General features: G+C 42.1%; 2 protein-coding genes and 2 non-coding genes across 4 annotated transcripts; 2 read left to right on the top strand and 2 right to left on the bottom strand.

Moving 5' to 3' along the window:
* Positions 1-6544: 6544 nt before the first annotated feature.
* crhb (corticotropin releasing hormone b) lies at positions 6545-8097 on the top strand. The gene is made up of 2 exons (XM_028968347.1): positions 6545-6703; positions 7195-8097. Exon 2 carries the CDS (start codon positions 7215-7217, stop codon positions 7674-7676), a length of 462 nt encoding a protein of 153 aa, XP_028824180.1. The 5' UTR covers positions 6545-6703; positions 7195-7214; the 3' UTR covers positions 7677-8097.
* A 7701-nt stretch (positions 8098-15798) lies between these two features.
* trnaa-agc (transfer RNA alanine (anticodon AGC)) lies at positions 15799-15871 on the bottom strand. The gene has a single exon. It is a non-coding gene; the product is annotated as a tRNA-Ala (tRNA).
* Positions 15872-16193: 322 nt separating this feature from the next.
* trnay-gua (transfer RNA tyrosine (anticodon GUA)) lies at positions 16194-16279 on the top strand. Its single transcript is given in 2 exon segments — positions 16194-16230; positions 16244-16279. It is a non-coding gene; the product is annotated as a tRNA-Tyr (tRNA).
* Positions 16280-16844: 565 nt separating this feature from the next.
* On the bottom strand, positions 16845-20359 carry dnajc5b (DnaJ (Hsp40) homolog, subfamily C, member 5 beta). Its single transcript, XM_028966855.1, has 5 exons — positions 20312-20359; positions 19954-20076; positions 18487-18700; positions 18188-18371; positions 16845-17076 (listed from the first exon to the last, which is right to left on the bottom strand). The coding sequence occupies exons 2-5, from the start codon at positions 20058-20060 to the stop codon at positions 16991-16993; spliced, it is 591 nt and encodes a 196-aa protein (XP_028822688.1). The 5' UTR covers positions 20061-20076; positions 20312-20359; the 3' UTR covers positions 16845-16990.
* Positions 20360-21355: the final 996 nt, after the last annotated feature.

Genomic DNA, 21355 nt, shown 5'->3' with positions numbered 1-21355 from the left:
AATAAAGAGATCACATTGAATGAGAAGGTGTGTCCAAACTTTTGGCCTGTACTGTATGTATATCATTAAAGTTAGAGGCAAAAATAGACGTGTCTTTATAAGTGCATTTCATACACTACGACCATCAATTGATATGAATCAAATTGACCTCCAATGTTTGTGATTCAGGTTCTAACCAAACCCTTTGTTTGTATTATTGCTGTAACTGTCAACGTTATTGTTATTTTGAAGATGTGGGTGAGAAAAATTTATTGTACCCAGTACAATAAAGTTGTTCATCATAGGGTAACGGTGATCACTGATCACCTTTGGTGAAGGATTGCACCCTTTAATGTAAGAGTTTTATGTAGGAATTATATTTATTTCGCAAAATGTCTTACTTTTGATACTATACTGTAGCCTTGACATGATTTCATGAGAAGTCACTTGGGTGGGCAATGCCAGTCCATTATTCGCGTTATCTGCATTTCTGCACATTCAGATTGAAGCCATCCGCAGATGAGATTATGCATAAACCTTCCAACTGAAAAGTCCATTGCTCTTCGGATTAGGCCCACACAAGCATATTCCAGGGATGGTGATTCTTGGAATTATGTCATAGTGATGGGTATTTGTAGCCTATACTGTTGAAATAACCAATATTTATACATCTGTAAACATGTATTGATGCATATCTATATTTTCATTTCTTTGTAAGGCTAATTACAATTGTTTGAGCTCATATATTGATGTATTTTTGTACATGTAATATGAGCAAATTGTAGTAATACCCATATGATATGATACTCGTAACATTAGGTATTTAGATGATAAATATGTGATGAATTTATTCAAAAGAAATTTGATCCTCAGAAAACTAAGTAACAAATGAAACAAACAAACAAAAAAAAAGTTGGGAGTGGAGCATGAGATGTGAAGATTTCAGAAACGTCAGGGCAATATGACAAATGCAGCATGAATACAGAAGGAGAACAGGACACCACACAATTGACCTTGTGTCACTGAGACTTCACCTACTGTAACATTGTTGATAATTTAGCACAAATACATAAAAGCATCAGGTTCTCAAAAAACATGGATTTATTGATAATTGCTTGACAAATCAATTTTAACTGGGTTTTAACTGGACCCATAATATGAAAGCATGCAAATCAGTTTGAAATAATCATTAGGCCTTTTATGCTAAGATTCGTCACCTAACAAGGCACAAGGAATATTCCAGTTTTACCACAAATACCAGCCTTAAGGTCTTCCAATGAGAATTGTTTAATTTTTTAATGGAATCCTGAAAGTGAAAGTGATGTGATTGTCATTGTGAAGCACAGCACAAGGTGCACACAACAAAATGTGTCCTCTGCATTTAACCCACCACCTTAGTGAGCAGTGGGCAGCCATCAAAGGCACCTGAGGAGCAGTGTGTGGGGACGGTGCTTTGCTAAGTGGCACCTTGGCGGAACGGGATTCGAACCTTCTGATTACAGGTCCGCTTCCTTAGCAGCTATGGGAGAAATAACTACTATGGAAGCAGAGGATTTCCTAATAATCCTAATAATTATCCAGAGACTAGCAAAGTGAAACATAGTTTTGTGACACAGACAGGCACATCATTGGGGTATTTTTATACTATCCCTCCCTTCTCCTTAAAAAAAATCTTTAAAACACCTATCAGAACATATCTCTTTTTAATTTTATGATTTTTATATTTTTCTGATTACATTACATATTAAATATAATTAAACATTTTTCTGATTATCAATGCTTTGATCCCAACCCTAGTTTGGGATCAAACTATGTAAATTGGGCAGTGGGTGGCCTAGCTTGTAAGGAAGGAATTACATTTGGAGAGAGATGGCTTAAATATAAATACATATTTTCCTATGTGAAAAGCCATAAGCAGAATCAAATAATCTTAATTCAAATACAAAAATTACAATAGAAGGATGAAGTTTTACAGCTGGAACTTGACAGTAACACTCTGCAGAGGTGGGTAGTAACGACTTACATTTACTCTGTTCCATTTACTTGAGAAACTTTCTGAAAAACTTCTAATAGTAGGTTTACAATGTCATGCTTTTTACATTTACTTTATCTACACTACTCTTGTTTAGCTACATTGGGAACCACTCGACTTTTAAAACCATTTATATACTTTATCTTGGCAAACAGATGCCTCCATCTAACACATGACAAGGTTTCACCATTCAAACGTTGCAGCAATAATCACATAACATCGTTTCACCAATCAGATGATGTTACGTCCCTGGACGTTTGCTTCCACATGTTCTGTGTGGCTGGCTGTGTTTTTGTGTCCTGTCTCTTTTAGTTTGACTTTGTGGGAGGAGTTGAATCCTACCAGCTCCACCTACCATCTGCCTATTGGTCACCTCCACCTATATAAAGAGACTCTGGATGGTGCTCGGGAGGTCCCCAGGGTCTGCTAGGCCCATACTCTTTTGGGAGGTCCCCAGGCTCCACGGAGATCTGCGAGGAGCTCCGTTGGGGATCTCATTTGTGTTTCTTGTTGCTTTGTGTGATGGACCTTTTGTTGCTGTAAAATGTATGTTCCCTTTTTGTTAACTTTTGTTTGAGTTGTCTCCGCTGGACCATCCCTTCCTTTAGGCTGTACTGATGTTGGTTAGCTGTGCTGCGTCTGCTGTTTTATTGTACCTGTTAGCTCCCTGTAAATAAAAGCACTGTATGTATGCTTTGTTTGGTTGTGTGTGTAACAGCGGACCTCCTCCTCTCCACACCCTTGCCGCGTTTCTTAGACCCCTAAGAACATGACAGATGAAGACACAAACAAGGAGGATCTGGCTGCAGCCGCTGTGAGGTGTGGAGATCCACAGCATCTCTTGACCTAACCCTAACCCCAACGCTATCCCTACTCTTAACTCGAACCGCTTCCTCTTTTTAAACCTAACCAATGAATAAAATTTGCTTAGGGTGGAGGTTTTCATGTACTGTGGAGATCACATGTCCCGGCTACCTGTGGAGCTCCACACCTCACAGTGGCTGCAGCCAGACGCTCTCGACACAAACTCATCACAGACACGGGATGAGAAATGGCCAAGTACCCAAGTACAAAATGGCAGAGCCGACTGTCTCCAGGGCTGAAAGGTTACAGTAAGATCACAGAATCCCAGTCTTTTATATAGACCATTTTTAGCATTTGTAAACATTTTGTTAAATGCCATAAGCTAACTAGACCTCTATACATTTTCTGAAGTGGAGGGCATTTGTTTTGTTTAATATATCAAAGCTAAAACATAAAATTAGCACGTATAAGATAGTTTGTATGCTCAGATGTAGTCCATTAATCAATACAAATTGAACTTTAATATTATCAGGAAATACAAGCCTTGGCGTATTCATATTTTTTCTGTCCGAAAACATTGTGGAAAAAAAAAAAGAAAGATAAGTAATTTTTTGGACGATTATTTTTACTTTAAATGTCTGGCTACTCTACCCACCTGACACCTGACAGTCTGTGCAATATCAACACACAGGTGGCATCAACAGAGAGAAGCATGTAGATTTCCTGAACACAGATTATTTTGCACCATATTAGTCAAGGTTCTGATTTGGAACATGAGGCCTCTGTTAAATCATCATTTCTTTTATATTGAGATTATGAAACCTGATATTTCTGGTGAGGAGAAAGCTAAAATACAGTGGGTCAGGTAAAGTGCTTTCTTATGAGATCGCCTGAGGAGGAACACTTATTTGATCGAGGAAATCAGATTACATTGGCAGAGGTTTGTTGCCTATTTTTTGTCAAACATTACTAGGAAGAAAACGCATGCCAATATAAGTCACACCAGAAACACAAAGGTTTCAGTCCAACCATCAATGATTACTGTTGTTTCTAAACCACAGTCCTTTGCCATCACTAAAGGTGTCACTAGGCTGTGCTGCTTATTTATTGTTTTATGATTCTGAAATTGAAACTCTAATAAAACACATTATAGTGCATGTTAACAAACCAGATATGGAAAGTTGTGTGTGTATAATACACACAATTTGTCTGTTCTTTTCAGAACCGACCCGAAATGGAGTAATGAATGCTGGACAAGCTATTGTTAACCACCCCTGGCTTTGGGGGAGGTGGAAAACTGTGGAAAATAACAACTGTCTGTGGAAGAGTTGTCCTAGATTTTGCGTACAATTACAGGAAGGAGGAAGAAGGTTTGCAGGGTGGGAGGTGGTGTAGGTAAAAACACCACAAATGAAGTACACCTCTGCCATATTGTAATTAGGCTTTTGGCCTAATATATGTGTGTGTGTGTGTGTGTGTGTGTGTATATATATATGCGCGCTGAGAGAGAAGGGTTGGAAATATACCTGAATTTCATACATCAAAAGCTCATAATATACAATATAATTTATACAAAGCACTGCTGAAATGTTTTCTTTTGCAAGTCTTCAGCAACTCGCAAAAGAACAACAGGATGGTTAGATAAGGGCCACACATATTGCTCATTATTGTCATAGTGCTAAAGCTGATTTGAACCTTTTGGCTGCTAATCAAGCATGATTCATTTAGACAGAATGACTTGCCTTGAAGGCCTCCGATTACTGATGACAGCCCTGACCTTATGTGCTGTATCTGATCAGCGATGTCCATATAGAACCACCTTACCTCATGTAACATCCACGGAAAATGATCTGCATACAACCAAACCAGCCTCCACACCAGAACCAGTCTAAATAAAGGAAAGCAAGATATCCTGCACTTAAGATTAATCAGTTTCACGTTAATGAATTGTGTGACTTTACACAGTGAGAATTATAGTAATACAACTGTGAGTCAAATGACCAAAACAAGCCCATTGTATTTTTTAATAGCATTTAATATGCTTGGCACATATTTTTACACATACATCATGTGTAAAATTAGTAGCGTTGTCTGACAGACAATGAAGCTGGAATCCAATCATTTAAATACAGGAATCAGGTCATATAACCCCATATTTGACTCTCATTGACTCTAGCGTCATGTATTGGGAACCATGAGGTTATCAGATCCTGTTGCATTGACAGTTAATTGATAATGACAGCACTGTCAGATAATTTTCAGTGCTCTAGTCTCTCATGAATAAACATGATCAGGACACATACGTAGCTGTAGCAAACAGGCTGTAGCTCAGGTTATTTATTTGTGGCGTATCAGACCACAGTCGGCTGCAGGACCGCTAGGCTGCTTTGGCCCAATATCACTGGTAATAATGTGGCTGACGAAGGCAATGTTGATATAACAATGTGATGACATCAATGACCAAGAGCGTATTTCACTTATTATAGCACCACAGAATGTAAATTTTGTGTCAGAAACATGATGCTTCACATGATGGGACCTGACATTATCCCTGGAGGAGCTGAAAACTCCACTGTTAAAGGGAAAATGTTGGAAAATTGTAGAATAGGAGCACAAAATGTTTCCTTTTTTTTGTGTGTGCGAAGACCTATATGGAATTTGAATATTTGAACAGATTAATGTGGCGTTAATCCCTATGTGACGTTTGGTGATATGAGAGTTCTGAAGTAAATAAAGCGAAAAAGATGTGACAGATGAGAACTTAAAATAGCACCAAGACGGACCAATCCTCCTTTACCTGTCATCTCCCTCTGAAGATAAATGTGCTCATTAACAATAATATAGATATTTTTTTAGATAAAATCCAGTTATTGCTGTTATTGGCCAGCCTGATCATGTTGTAAATCTGATTGGTTTTGTCTTTTTCCCTATAGTAGAATAAAACAATCTGATTTGTACCTTTTTTTTTTAAGATAATGGGTGGCTTTTGGAGAAACCCCCAAAAAGGTTAGCCTTAAATGAAACAGAGAACTTTGTGGAACTAAAGCACAAAAAAACACCAATCATGCCTCTAAAGACAGCAAGCTGATTGGGATTCTGGGGGTTGATAGTAGGCTGGACCACGCACTCCATCTTAAAGATTTGGTCCTGGACAGGGCCTGTCTGAGTGAGTGGACGGAGGCAGACAGGAGTGACTGAGTTAATGACGTAGTCGGCCACGGTGCATCGGTAATGAATCAAGCTGCGGCTCTGCTGCCTCTTTGTCTGAGTGACAGACACCAGGGACACACATTTTAAAATTCATCAAGACTCTTGACATTACATTTTGAACACGCGGTTCGTTTGTGCTAAGTGGAAGAAAGCATGGCTTTTATTTTTTATAGGCATGGGTGACTATACATCACTGTTGCTTATGCTTTGATGCATTAATCCACCAAAGCTGGAGCAATTTGTGAGATCCAGATACTAAATATAAGGATTTCTAGTTAGCTCCTGTTGATATATGTTATTTTATTGTTCAGGTCTCTCTCCAAGTATAGATTAAGGTAGAAGGCACCACGAAAGATATAAGATCTTTGCCTAATTGCAAACCGGCACCACCGCTGGCATCACAAGTGTGCGTGTGTAAGAAAGAGAGGGGGAGAGGAAGAGAGGGAGAGAGAGAGAGAGAGAGAGGGGGATCTTTTATGACTCACCTCATTCAGTCTATAAAAGCGGCCGTCCACTCGCGTTCATTCAAGTCTCCGCTCGGGCTCCGCGTCTGCGCACAGCGGGACACTCTATAACCCCAAAAAAAGCGCTCCTCCTGACGACACCGTCTCCGCACAGCGGCCGCCGAGGGGACATCTCGCCAAGTCTTCTGGGGACACACGGTTGCGCGCCACAGAGGTACTGGCATTAATCTAATAAAAACTTTTTACATTCGTCTCATTCGGTGCGTAACTTGGCGGCTGCTCAGTTGTTTCTGTGCGTATTGTTTTTCTCATGCGTATGAAATATATCTTGACATCCGTGTGTATTGCTGGACCGCTTGAGCTGGAGATAATAAACCGTCTGTCTCCAACAGAATTTATATACTTGCATTTTAGAAACGTGTATGCTTAAAAAATGTAAATGCGATACGCGCCACGTTAACGTAACAATTACGCACGGCGATCTGAGGCTGATAGGCTGATAAGTAGTTGAACTAAAGTATCACATAAACTACAATTAAATAACGAGTACTCATATTTGTGCGTTTTGTGAGAAAGAGCTTTCATGTTGTACATTTTGCGCACGAAATAAAACTTTTACGCACGGGGCAGCCGGTTCGTTTTTGGATCTGTCGTCTCCGAAACGGGCTTGTCCGCATAATGAACTCTCTTCCCCTTAAATCACAGACTCCTGTCGCTCCCCTGACATGAAGCTCAATTTCCTCGTCACCACCTTCGTCCTGCTCGTTGCCTTCCCACCGCGTTATGAATGTAGAGCCATCGACAGCCCCCACCAGCAGACTCCCAGCGCAGAGTCCGGCCCCCAGCAGCAGTCTCTCCCCATTCTGGCCCGGGTGGGGGAGGAGTATTTCATCCGACTCGCCAACGGGAACCAGAATTCCGCGCCCCCGTCCGGGCAGGGCGCCTACTCCGCTCCGTCCCCGGGCTTCTCCAAACGCGCGCTGCAGCTGCAGCTCACGCAGCGCCTGTTGCAGGGCAAGGTCGCCGATTACGACTCGATGGAGAGGGGGAGGCGGTCGGAGGAGCCCCCGATCTCTCTGGATCTGACCTTCCACCTGCTGCGGGAAGTGCTAGAAATGGCCCGGGCCGAACAGTTAGCCCAGCAGGCGCATAGTAATAGGAAAATGATGGAGATCTTCGGGAAGTGAAATATGAGGAGCATCCATCCGCCAAAGAAATTTTTACATTTAGCACAAAACATGTTATTATATTATACCATAGTGCTGGTTCTCCATTATTGGTTGAAATATACACTGTGTTTATTATTTTAAATGGCTGAATTAAGAAAATGAAGAAGAATATTGAATAATCAAATAGCAACAATTCAAGAGTCACTGGTTTCCATTATTCTTGTAAAAATGTTAAAACAAAACCATATTTTAGCCAGTCTGCAATGTTCTTTTTTTGGGAACGTTATGGGATGGATTTTGAAGGTCTGTGTGGTGTTGTACAAAATCTGATATCTGATAGCCCAGTATCACTGTACTTACATTGTTTGGGTTTGTTAATAAACTACTCTTTGTTGTGCAAGAGAATGTCTTATATTTTTCAATAAAAGATTTAAAGCCACCTCACACTCCCTTTGTCGAGATTTTTAAAGCGTGGTGTACAGGTGTGTGTTTATGAGTGATCTTAGTGGGAGGGGGAGTCATACATTAAATTACTCCCCAAAATAAAGTGCAGATTCACACGACTTTAGGAATAAAAATGAACGCGCAAAAACCCAAAATGTAAACAGTTACGAATATAGAAATATATATACCAGTTTAACACAGTCTTCCAGAACGTCACAAGCAATAAATATCCAGTCGCTTTGGATAAGAGCATCTGATAAATGCTGCAAATGTAAATAAGCCATTTTTTTCAATTAATAGGCCATTAAGCAACAACCTTGTATTTTCTCGCTAAGCCATTATTTAAATCGAAATCAAATTAACACTTCCCGGTTAACATTAACACACTTCCCGGTTTTAAGGAAGGCCTGACTGTTTACTCATCAAACAAGGTTTTAGATCAGAGCTACCTGAGGAATGTCAGTGGCACCAGACACCTGATGTCGCAGAACAAACAGGGTCCTCGGGTTCGAAAGTGCCCCCTGGCCAGTGACTCATGGGCCTGCCCGCTCTACACAGCACCTTAGAGCCCCATTTCAAAGTTCAGGAGAAGCGTCGGGGCAGAAAACAATCTTACACACTCATGCTAGATGACATCAGGATTTTCGTGACCTTTTGTGCCTAAAACACTGCTTTAAAACACCGCACCTTACTGCAACAACATGTGACCCCAGACCCTTCTTACACAAACCCAGAGAAAAGAGGAAAGTTTGCGGGTGGGGGGCTGTTACTGCAGGGTTATTCCTTGTACTTCATTAATTTCGGTGCAATGCGGTGTGAAGACCAATATTCACCTCATCTCCCTCCACTGGGCCAGAATCTATAACTTACGCAACCCCGCGCAGCATCATTATTTCAGTTCAACCAGCCATAATACGTGTGAACAGCACTTGTTTACAGTTGGTTTAAAAGGGAGGAAGTGGACGCTCGCATGGACACAAGTCTGTAAGCTGAGCTGACCTGGTTCAGTCGAACTGCATGTTGACTTGTTGCGTGAATTTGGCGTGGGAAAACTTCAATTTTACTTTAACATAATGTTGCTGCTCGTTCAATTATCTGCACAATATTGCCGGTCAGTGCAGTAAAAAATTGCCCAATTTATACTGTGAATACAACTTAAGCAGTTCAAATAGAGGGAAATTGCCCACTCAGTACATTCAGCCGGCCTAACATGTCTGCAGATCAAGGTCTGTGCAAGGCTGCAGCATGAAAAATAAAAATCCCGTCAGCACAACACTCGCATTGTCAGTAAATTAAATTAGTACATTTCCATTCCAGAGTTCATACAACTAAACCTCATGCTGAACTTAATAATACTAACTGGAACAGGCTTGCTGCTCATTCACGTTGGTGCAAATGTGATTATGTGTGAAACACGGTGACATAACCTCAGGTTATTGAAGGTGCTCGGTGTGTGCTTTAGCGAGTTCCGGTGGCTGACATTGTGTCAGAAGTGCTGTGCCTGACTCGGCTGTTCCAGCCTGCTGTGCTCCAGTCCCTTCTTCCTCGACCCCCTTCATCTTCTTCTTCAGACTGAGCAAACAGGAAATAGAACGGAAGAGTTAGATATGCAAATAAAGCGGGGTCGGAAGGGAAAATAGCTCCTTTAGTATCAAAGTTCCTTTAATTTATTTCAGTGCACTTAATCGGTGCCTTAAGCACCTCTTTACCTCGCAAGAAGTCGGGGCTGTGAAGGGCTCTTCCCTCTGCATCAAAGCTGAGATAAAAATGATCCATGTTGTCATAACCACGCTCAGTTAGATCCAGATGAGAAGCGTCTGCGACCTCAGAAAGGCAAAATGCATGAATGGGGAAAAAACATTTAAATAAATAACACAATAATGTGTCATTTCATTACTTTGTGAATAGTGTGAATGAATGAGACAGATGAAAAGCATGGAACAGTGTGAAGAAAAAGAGCATCTTGGAAAAGTGTGCTTTGGGTGGTGTAAACTGTATGGTGAATGCAGTAAGGCTACCTGCCCAGAGATGAGTGAAGCCATTGAGACATTGAAATATAGATACGGATGGTGTGGTTCCAATGCCTTCTGTTCTGCAGAAATGAAGACAAAATACCTCCTCCACCAATTTGGAGCCAGAGTGTACAGTACTGGTGTCAGCTGCGGACATAAATCCGCTTATTTGGTAGCCCCGCCCCATGATGCAGGTGCTGCAGTCTGTCTTTTTCAGGGAACACTGTCAATTACTTCAGTTTCAAGCAGGGCCTACTATGTTCTAAAAATTCATTTCTTGGGAGGGACAAAGATGCGGATTTGCAAATAAAAAAGGGAAACTACCAAAGTGGGATAAACACATTATTTTCCATTCTTGATACTGAGCAAATAGGTGCTTCGCAGGGATTTGAATCAGATTTCTGTACTAGAACACCCCCCTGTCCCTGCATACATGATGTATCTATCTAAATTTAGTTGTCTGAACCTTTCCTGCATTGTATAATTTACTGAGGAGCATGTTCTAGTTTGGGGTCATTAATTCAGTCTAAACGGCATTCTGCTCTTGTTCAGGGTCTGTGTATCAACCGGTCTGGTGCCCTTCCTGATGCAACCCTTCCCCAGGCTTGGGAACCTGTGTCAAGAAACACACTGTCACATGCACCCCCATGTTAACTGCAAAAGAACTGCCTAAGTGGTTAAAAAAACATTGAATTGTATAAATATGCATTATTGGTTTTATAAAATGGCTACACTTCTGGCTACACTTTCTTTTTTCAGTTTTTAATCCCCATTAAAAAGTGAACTGCAGCCAACCAGCAGGGGCGCTAGACCTGTGGTTGCATCAGTTTCTAGAGACGGTTGTCCATGTGTCTCTGCAGACAACCCAGAGGTCCCAGAAAGTAAATTTACCTTGCATTCAATTTTTTTTTGCTATCCCATATCCCACAGGGTGCCCTGAATTCCAATGGCCAGAAGACTAGTTTTGAGAAAATTATAATTCAGTAACTAATTACACGAAGCACATAAGAAATCTGCATAAACACATTGTAAAATTTTATGGTCCATTGTACCCTAACTAAGCAGCTGAAAGCATGACAAGAAATTCCATTAACTGGTTATGTCACTATATGCTACTTACCAAAAATACATGTAATTAAAATGAACTATGACTTGTAGCGTTGCTTTTTTCTTAGCAGCGACCTTCAAGCTCATCTCCCGTCACTGCTACTCCTAAAAGGTACACATTGGTCAAGAGGCTCACACCCATGGGACTTCTGCCATGTTCCATTCGTCCGGAACAAGCAAGGATTGTTATTTCTGAAGCAGCCCTGACAGATTGCCCATTAGGCTCCAAAGATCCTTTCTTTCTAAAACCTCCCGCTAAGGGGACAAAAACCATAAAAATCCATAGATCATCGACTAGAGTTTCTACAGGAACAAGGATGAACACGTTTTGAAATGCTCAGTGCATCGTGGGGGCTACCTTTCTCAAGTTTGTTCCTAACCACCAAAAGAATTACAGATCGTTATTAAACAATCTGCAACGAAGAGTCGGTGACGCTATCGGCTTGCCGGTCACCCTCAGTGGACAGAACTCAAGAGCTGGAGCGAATCCAGCTTCCTGCCTGCCGCAGTGCCATCAGCTCCGGCATGTGCGCGTCAGAGGAGCTGTCTGCTTTCTGCCCATCAGCAACGGCACTCATTTCTCCAGGTTTGTTTTGCAGAGAGAGAGAGGGAGAGAGAGAGAGAGAGAGAGAGAGAGAGAGAGCAGCCCCCTCACCGGGCGACTCACCTCTATGGTCCTGCAGGTCTCCTGCAGGTGACTGATGATGTCCTGTCGCTGCTTCTGACCCTCATTATCGTGAGATCTGTCAGCCAGGCGTGGTTGAGGAACGCACACGTAAACAAGGGCACAAAAGCCATGCAAGCAACTCTGTTCACTCAATTCTAATGTGCAAAAAAGGCTCAATAAAAACTGTTCTCGTCACTTTAATGTGAAAGCATGAAAGAATAACCTACTGGTTTTAATGCTTTCATATCTGAGAAGCCTTTTCATGGAGGCTTGGATATAATCCATGATAAATCTATTTATATATGGAAACTTTTCCATATTTGCAAAGAAGCTGACATACTTCACAGAAAAGGTGCTATCATATTCCAAATATATGCTTAAATATTACTTAGCATTGTAGTACTTAGTACTGTTGGTAATCACAATGGGAAAGGTTGAGTTCCCATGAAAACCACAGCGAGTGTCATGTATAAAAGGTGAGCGCATTTAATTTTTAATTGAATCAGAGCATTGGCACTGTCTCAACACGATGCCCTAAGGACACTGTCCGGCTATGCTGGTCATCTAGAGGACAACCAAGTTCGATGCAGTCTGCTTATCTTAATCACTTCTCTGATTCACCAGCCATGCAGCCACATGGGTAGCGTCACCGCCGTGACTCTCAGCTGGCACGGTGACAGCGAGCTGTCAGGCACAGCCGACTCAGGAGTCCCATGCCAGGTGGAAGGGGGAATTACCTCATAAATGCAGCAAAAATGGCTTAACTGTGATGATGAATGACAGTGCAGTGCACTGCAGAGCATTTAATGCTTGGAAGTTTGGTTTTATTTGTTTATTTTTACGTAGTGAAAAGGGAAAGCATTTTGATCGTCATATTATACATTTTTAAACTTTTAAGTGGTGGCCTAGTGGTTAAGGAAGCGGCCCCGTAATCAGAAGGTTGCTGGTTCGAATCCCGATCTGCCAAGGTACCAATGAGGTGCCACTGAGCAAAGCACCGTCCCCACACACTGCTCCCTGAGCACCTGTCATGGCTGCCCACTGCTCACTCAGGGTGATGGGTTAAATGCAGAGGACAAATTTCACTGTGTGCACTGTGTGCTGTGCTGCTGTGTATCACGTGTGACAATCACTTCACTTTCACAGGAAGAGCGGCCGGTTTCCATAGGATTGGAAGAAACCAGCATTGAAGCATGTTCTGAAACCAACATGGAGGAGGTTGATAAAATTAGTGGTTGTAAGTTGATTATAGCAATTTAATTCAAACGTATCAACTTACTGTGTTTTACAACTTACATATCAACTTAGGGTGGTAGTAGAGTAGTGGGTAACACTTGCCTATGAACCAGAAGACCCAGGTTCAAACCCCACTTACTACCATCGTGTCCCTGAGCAAGACACTTAACAACTGAGTTGCAACTGAATTGCTCTTACAGATTTCTCTTACCTCTGTAAGCCGCTCCGGACAGGAAGGCGGTAGAAAAAATGCTGGCGCAAAATGTAGCTAGGCAGTGGTGGTCTAGCGGGTAAGGACACGAACCCGTAATCAGAAGGTTGCTGGTTCGAATCCCAGGCGCCACTGAGCATCACACCATCCCAACGTGCTGCTTCCTGGACGCCTGTCATGGCTGCCCACTGCTCACCAAGGGTGATGGTTAAAAGCAGAGGACAAATTTCAATGCATCGTGTGCTGTTCTACAGTGGTCCTCGTCCTAAATGTTTGCACACGTGAACTCTGTTTTGTGTTCTTTGTACATGCTATTGAAACACAGTACCGGTCAAAATATTTTGTTAGTCCTCAATGTAGCCATTGCCATTGGCTTGTGTAGTTTTATTGTTCCTGTTTGCACTTGTGTTTTATTTTGTGCGGTTCTGTTTTGTTCTGTTCTGCTCCACTTTTGTTCGTTTCTGCTCTTGCTGCACCATGACCCCAAAGCATGTTGTTTCATTTTTAATTTGTACTGTGAACATGACAGAAATTATAATAAAAACCTACCAATACTATGTGTGAAATAGAAATAGCAGAACTAAATAATGAGATATTGTTACAAAAAACATTGTACAGAAAAACGGGTGCATGGTCATTTCTACGTCATTCCGCGATTTACCAAATATTGACGTGAGCGTGCGATACGAAAAGTCCATGGCTGCTCAACCATTACATACGCACTTCCTGTCATGCTGCAGATGAAGAAAATCAAGCTGTGACAGAGAATAAATTACACCATAGTTAGTTTGAAATTATGTTAAGCAGCAGGATTTCAGGTGATGTTTGCTATGGTTTATATATGATTAGCCTTTTTTCATAAATTCATCAAATTGTGACATTATAGACCACGTAGTTAGTTATGTTATTACAGACATGCCTATTGCTATTATTATTCTGTTACATATTTTATGTCATTATATTTCACTCACAAGCACCTTGTATAATTGTGTACAACTGACAAAAAACATTTACACACGTGGGATAAAAGAAATCATATTTTAATTGATGTAACTTACTTGACAATCATCATATTCCGCCATGGCAGATCTAGCACTGTTATAAGGCATGAGATGAGACACAGCATTGTGGACCATGGTGGGGCGCTGCGTCGGGCTCAGAGTCGGACCAGCTGCATATTCATAACTCAGCTGGAGTTCATGGAGTTACGGTGCATGGTCTGCTTTCATGCACACGATTTTTCACCCGCTTTGCGCGCTTAAGCTGCCAAACACTGCCAGAGAACACCATTCGCCAATGGTGCCCTGAGATGCAAGATGAAACAGATGAAGGCAGGTTCATACTGAGCACATGCGACAGATGTGACAGAGTCTGGAGGAGCCGTGGAGAACGTTCTGCTGCCTGCAACAACCTCCAGCATGAGTGGGACAGTAATGGTGTGGGGTGGCATTTCTTTGTGGGCCCACACAGCGCTCCATGTGGTACCAAGATGAGATCCTCAGACCCCTTGTGAGACCATATGCTGGTGCGGTTGGCCCTGGGTTCGTCCTAATGCAAGACAATGCTAGACCTCATGTGGCTGGAGTGTGTCAGCAGCTCCTGCAAGACAAAGGCCTTGATGCTATGAACTGACCCGCCCGATCCCCAGACCTGAACCCAATTGAGCAGATCTGGGACATCATGTCTGGCTCCATCCACCAACCACAGACTGTCCAGGAGTTCATGGATGATTTAGTCCAGGTCTGGGAGGAGATCCTTCAGGAGACAATCCGCCACCTCATCAGGAGCATGTCCAGGCGTTGTAGGGAGGTCATACAGGCATATATAGGATGTGTTTTTGTGCTCCCTTTATTTTTTGTGCAGCGTATTATTTGTATTAAATTATAATAATTTTCATTCATGTATTGAAAGATATACGATTACACTGACAAGTTACACAATTTCAAAATGGTTAATAAATAAAGTCATCCTCTGTAATTAGTTATATTACTTTTATATAGTAAGTGGAATTGATTAATGGATGTATGGATTTGTACATGCTTTCCAAGAGCATGGTTGGCAAAAAAAAAAAAAAAAAAGAACAGGTGGAGAATAAAAAATGGATATGAAGGCAATGCTGAAATGACTAAAAAGATCCACAGTAGATCTACATTTGGCCCTGACTAACGATCTACGACGTTAGTCAGGGCCATGCTACAAGCAGAATGCAGCTCATTTAAATTACACTTCACCTTAATTAATATACTACTTGTATTTTAAACGTATTTTTTTTATATTTACATTTTTTTGGCTTCGTGGGTATGTAATATTTGTAGGCACGTGCTAGGAGAATTCCCATTATTTGCTGTGGTGTGACGAACATTTGATTCGTTCTACGACCGCGGTTTCGTGATGTACAGACTTAACAAGAAGGTGAATTTTGACGCGATTAGAATTGTTAATAACGAGAGACAATAAATAAATTGGAGAATGCGGGCATCGATCCCGCTACCTCTCGCATGCTAAGCGAGCGCTCTACCATTTGAGCTAATTCCCCTGCTCTCCGCCGAGCAGCAGTAGCGTATTTGTCGCTGGTTTCGGTGCCGCCGACTACAGAGGGCGGGAAACTTTGCGTAAACTTCGGAAGGTTTAGGGGGTAAATGCGTCGTCCGGGTCTAATAGCAACTTAGCAGAAATGTACATAAGACGGAGTCGCGGCGCCCGCGGCCCCCGAACTAATTTCCCGCGGAAGATTCGCGGTTTTCCGGCTCGGCTCACAGACGCGCCACTCGCGGGGCTATTTACGAACCGCCCTGGTCCGGCCGCGTCCGGGGTCCGTGAACGATAAGACGTCATCACGGCGCGCCACGCAGCAGCCCCCTTCGATAGCTCAGTTGGTAGAGCGGAGGACTGTAGTGGCTACACGGGCATCCTTAGGTCGCTGGTTCGAATCCGGCTCGAAGGAGAGGTTCATCTTTTGGTCGTACCCGGGCTGTTTTTGGCGCTGAAATCAAGTGTGAGCAAATGCGGTTAAATATACTCTTATCTAGTCAATATACTTTTAGTTTGACGTTTGTTTATTTTTATTTTTACGTTGAATTTTTTTAAGGAAAACAAAAATATTATGTTTAATATTATGCATAATGATTAGAAAGTGGATGTGCTGGTCAAAAAAAAAGTGCATCATCTGATCATCTGAAGTGATCATCTGATTACTGTAATAAGTAATAGTCTAGGCCCATGGATCACAACATCAGAAACTCACAGGTTCAAACCCCACTTACTACCAGTTCCTCTAACTAGCGATTGTAAGGCACTCTGGATTAGGGCATCTGATAAATGCTACTGTATATGTAAAAAAAAAAAGGCACAAACATTTCACCCCACAGAACACATTTATTTGTATTATGTTCTTTTATTTATTTTTTTTTCAAATAAGTTTCTCTAAGCCTTCAAATTTCACAGCTTTTTTTTTTTTTTAAAGAATAAGGATTAGTAATATATTTAAAATATAATAGAAAATAATGACAGAAATCAGTGGAAATTTTAGGTGGAATACAACAGTCACTTATTCCATATTTACAGACAGCGTACAACAATTGAAGGCAACCCTCCTGTGGAGACTCTGAAAGCCAGGTAATGAAGACCAATGGCAATAGTGATTGATTGCTGTCCTTCAAGTGTAGCTCCGGTGCCCGTCACCAATCAACTGTGTCTTCTCGCTGGCATTGGTTGGCTGATGCACAATGGGGGTATCACCATCTGGCAAAACAAATCCCCGGGTGAGCCGCGCCAACGGCGCTGCATTGCAAAACGATACGCACACCAGTCACCTGTCTCAGCAAATGAAACGTCCTGGGCAAACGAAGAGCACTTTTAAAGGACGCTACGATTATTTGCTCTTCGCTCTTTTCGCTTGGCTAGACCACATGGGGCACGGGCCTGAAAGATGGTCCATTGGGCAAAAAGGAGATGAATTGCGGCCCTGTAGAGATATCTACAGGATAATCGACACCTTTACAGGGCGCCGACTTGACAAGCTGCCATTGCAAGAGCATCTTAACAATTTTTTTTCTGCGAGAAGAACGTCCTGTTTCATGTCAGTTTCATGGTCTTTTCATGTCTGTTTCATGGTCTTCCAATGCATTACTTCCTTATATTAGCTGCAACAGTGGCCGCAGGAGTGCTACATAAGTTTCATGGGATGGGACAAAAGTATTTATTTAATAATCATTATATGATGTGCATGCCATGGCATAACATTGTAGAAAATGACTCAATATATATAGGTTTTTAATTTCATGCAAATGAAATGGGATGTATGAAGCTACACAGCCCATGTGTTCTTACAAGCCGTTTCCTCTTATCATGTGATTTCTTAAAATAACCAGTTTAGAGGAAAAAAAAAAAGACTCCGTGTGTAATTATCAGTTTGGTGGGGATTGACAGCAGCTTTAAAAAACCTCACACTGCCGTGCATCGCACATCTGTCTCAGGAACAGCTACTGTTTATTTTCATCAGCACAGCCACATTATGTGTCTGGAAAGCTGCATTTGAACGTCTTACTGAACACGTTGTTTAACATTAATTCAAGTTCCACTGATGATTGTGTTGAAATATTTATATTTGTATTTATATTTGACGCAAAACATATATTTAAAGGATGTATGAAAGTAAACACTGTCATCACTTCACAAAATTTTGGATGGAAATGCTGTATTCACGTTTACAGATGGGAATGAATATATATAAAATAAATCATTTTTTTATATGTATGTATGTAAAATGTGTGAGTGTGTGTGTGTAGGTGTGTGTGTGTATATATATATATATATAAATAAAAAAATGATAGAGTGTCCCACCAGGCCTTACCTGTCACACCTGTCTCCATGTCTGTACGTATCTGCTCCTCCAGGTCTTCGGGAGACACGTAGCACTCAGGGTCCTCCTCTCCGGGGGTGCGAGGCTTGCACTTCCCACAGCAGCAGTTGAAGCAGCAGCACAGGCAGCAGCAGAAGTAGCAGCCTGTTAACAGGCCACAGATGGCAAACAAGCCCTGAAGGAGCAAAGGCAGCACGTGGGGACGTCTCATTAAGGCCACAGCACATGTGTGGGAAATGTGCACGTATTAGTATATTGAGTTAAGATGTCGCAACTTCAGCCAAACTCACCTTCGCCCACCAACTGGAGAGCATGAAATACGTGTTGACGTTCTCCTCCCCAAACTGTTGCGAGACGTAGAGACCCAAGGAACCGTACTTGTCGTAGATGTTTCTTTTGGTGACATCTGACAGCACCGCGTGGGCATTGTTCAGCTCTTTGAATTTATCAGTTGCATCAGGGTTGTCCGGGTTCTTGTCTGGGTGGTATTTCAAGGCGAGTTTTCTAAGGAAGAAAGAATAGTTGGGAGCCGGCGGGAAGCTTATTAAATGGTCCTGTTCACAAACCAGTGTTGTCCATTGAATCTTTCATGATGTCACTCATTCACTTTATAAGATTTTTATGAAACAAATGGGGTTTCTCCCGCAACGGAAGTCCCTCAGCCAGATGCTGCTCCCGCTGAATCCCGGGTTTGGCGCCCCGGTTTGGGCGCAGGGGTCAGCTGACTAACTGAAGCGAGCCTGTCGTCACTGCGTCCCACTGGAATTACTGTTGTGTTGCTGCAATATCTCGTATCACCAGGGTTCGTGGCGCCTACGTACCCGTTCAGCCCAGAGGAGCCGGCGAGGAACTCGACTGCAGTGATGGAGTCAACATCCTGCTTCTGTGTAGGGGAACTACACATTGTTGTCTTCTCGCATCAGGACTGCTAAAAACCTTTTTCATTAACCCAATTATTCCACAAATCAAATGAACATGTACAAGCTACATTCAATTTCTGCCCCTCTCATTTATTTATCTTGCTAAGTTGTACGGCTAGATTGTAATTTCTCATCAACATTTTATGACGTGCTGGGCCTGGCTGCTCATTACTTTTTCATTAAGCCAACGGGCCCTAAAAAAGCTGCTATGATTACATATTCATTAACTACAAACGAGTGCTGTTAAAATGCGAGCAGTTCGGAAGTTTGCCTGTAAAGTGAATTAAATTGGACGTGTTCGCAGTTGTCTCAGAGTTTCAGGCTCAAACGGGAATGTCAACGTGGAAACGTACGGCGCCATTATGTGTGTGTGTGTTTAAGGTCCTAATGGGTAGTATAATACTTTAGAACTGGATAAGAGGAGTGAATCAGAATGAACAGAACAAAGGCACATTTCTTGCTATCGGGTTCTACACCGGTGGCATTTTATTTTGGGGGGGGTCCCGCTGTCATAATGGCAGGGTCATACCATCCACATCATCTCAGTCTCTCTCGCTTCTTCTCTCTCTCTCTGTCTCTCCCACACACACACTAAATCTCTCGTATTGTCTGATTCACATAAGACACAGAGCCATCTGTTCAGTAAAGTTCATACTTTAGTTACACGGAAGTCATATTATTTTAATGCTGCCATCCAAAGCAAAAGCTTTTTTAAACATTTTTGCTCTTTTGTTTGTCATGGGAATGCACCAGCACATCAATTTTCTACCAATCTCACCACAAAGTTGCAAGTTGTATAAGTGGAGAATTAAAAGGCTGGAAATTCTTTGGGCTTACCTGTAGGACTTCTTAATGTCATCGTGAGTGCAGTTTTTGTCTAGACCAAGAACCTGATAGAGAGCCTCTCCAGAGGTGGAAAGGGCACGTTGCCTTTGCTCAGACATGTTTGTTGAGCATTACCTGTCAAGGAGAACGACAGAAATACCCCTATTATTCTAGGTCTTGTAGTAAAGTTATCTCTGTTCAGAATCAGCATACAGATACATATTTCAAATTTTTAATGGAAGCCAAGTGGAAATCATGTACAAATATATAAGTAATGTACATTATTTAGCGTATATGTTTAATTGTACAAGCAAGCAAGCGACGTTTCTTCTTCTCCATGACCGCTGCATTACCCCCTCTCGTCTCCTACCTGCTTCACGAGGCCCCAAGCTTCAGTCCTTCCCAAACCCAGGTAGACAGGTCAATGGAGTCAGGTTGGCCCTATGTGTGCAAGTAGACTAGCGGGGGGAATGAATAAAACATTGGCCACTGCTCACGGGCTCAGGTATCTCCAACCACCCCGTCGCATTTACAAGCAAGCTTGATTGGGTTTCAGCAGGCCGCGTTCACAACGCCTGGACGTTGGAGTCGGTGATGCTACATGCATCTTCGTGCTTTCGTGGTGACGCTCACAACTGGACAGACGTTGCCGGTGAAATGAAGTTAATGAAATCCTTCCTTCACCAGGGCACAAACCCCCATCTTCTGTTGGCCACTGAAAAACTGTGTCACAGCGCCGCCAGGTGGCGTTCATGGAAACGCACACGTACACGCACACACACACGCACACACACCGAGAGCAGAATTAAATACTGCTAAGTGCTCAACAAATAAGGCATTTTTATTAAGGTAAATGCATAAATGCAAAGGACATTTGCATTTAATATACATGTCCATTTCCAACACAACAATGCTGCAACTAACGCTGTTTTTTTATAACCACAAATATCGCTGCTACAATTACTAATTCTTTTAAAAAATAAAAAAATAAAAAAAAGCTGATGTTTTAAAACATACCGACACTACTTGCAGTGTCATAGGTTTACCGCAAGATGGCGGTACAAACCCATGAACTCACCAATTTGCATTGTTCTATAAACTCTGGAAGAGAACATGCGTGTGATAGTCGAACAAGTCAGTGTCGTATAGTAAGCACACGGGGAGCTGGTTGTCATGTAATCTTTATTAAATGAATAAGTGCAGAGTAGCAGGCGTCAGATGATACGTGCACTTTTTGGTTTCTTCACCAAACATGACCTGGGTTATCAGCTGCTCGTGTAAAAACACAGGCTTCGGTGAGGTGGTGATTCATTTCAGATGAGATTTAATCGGGGCTCTAGAAACACACTGTTCTAGCAACCGGTTCTGGTGGATTTCCATCAAGACGCCTTGCCCTGCTCAGTAAGGTGCCCTT

This window comes from Denticeps clupeoides, chromosome 2 (assembly GCF_900700375.1).
Source record: "Denticeps clupeoides chromosome 2, fDenClu1.1, whole genome shotgun sequence".
NCBI classification, from domain to species: Eukaryota; Metazoa; Chordata; class Actinopteri; order Clupeiformes; family Denticipitidae; genus Denticeps; species Denticeps clupeoides.
This window is presented reverse-complemented; position numbering and strand designations above follow the sequence as displayed.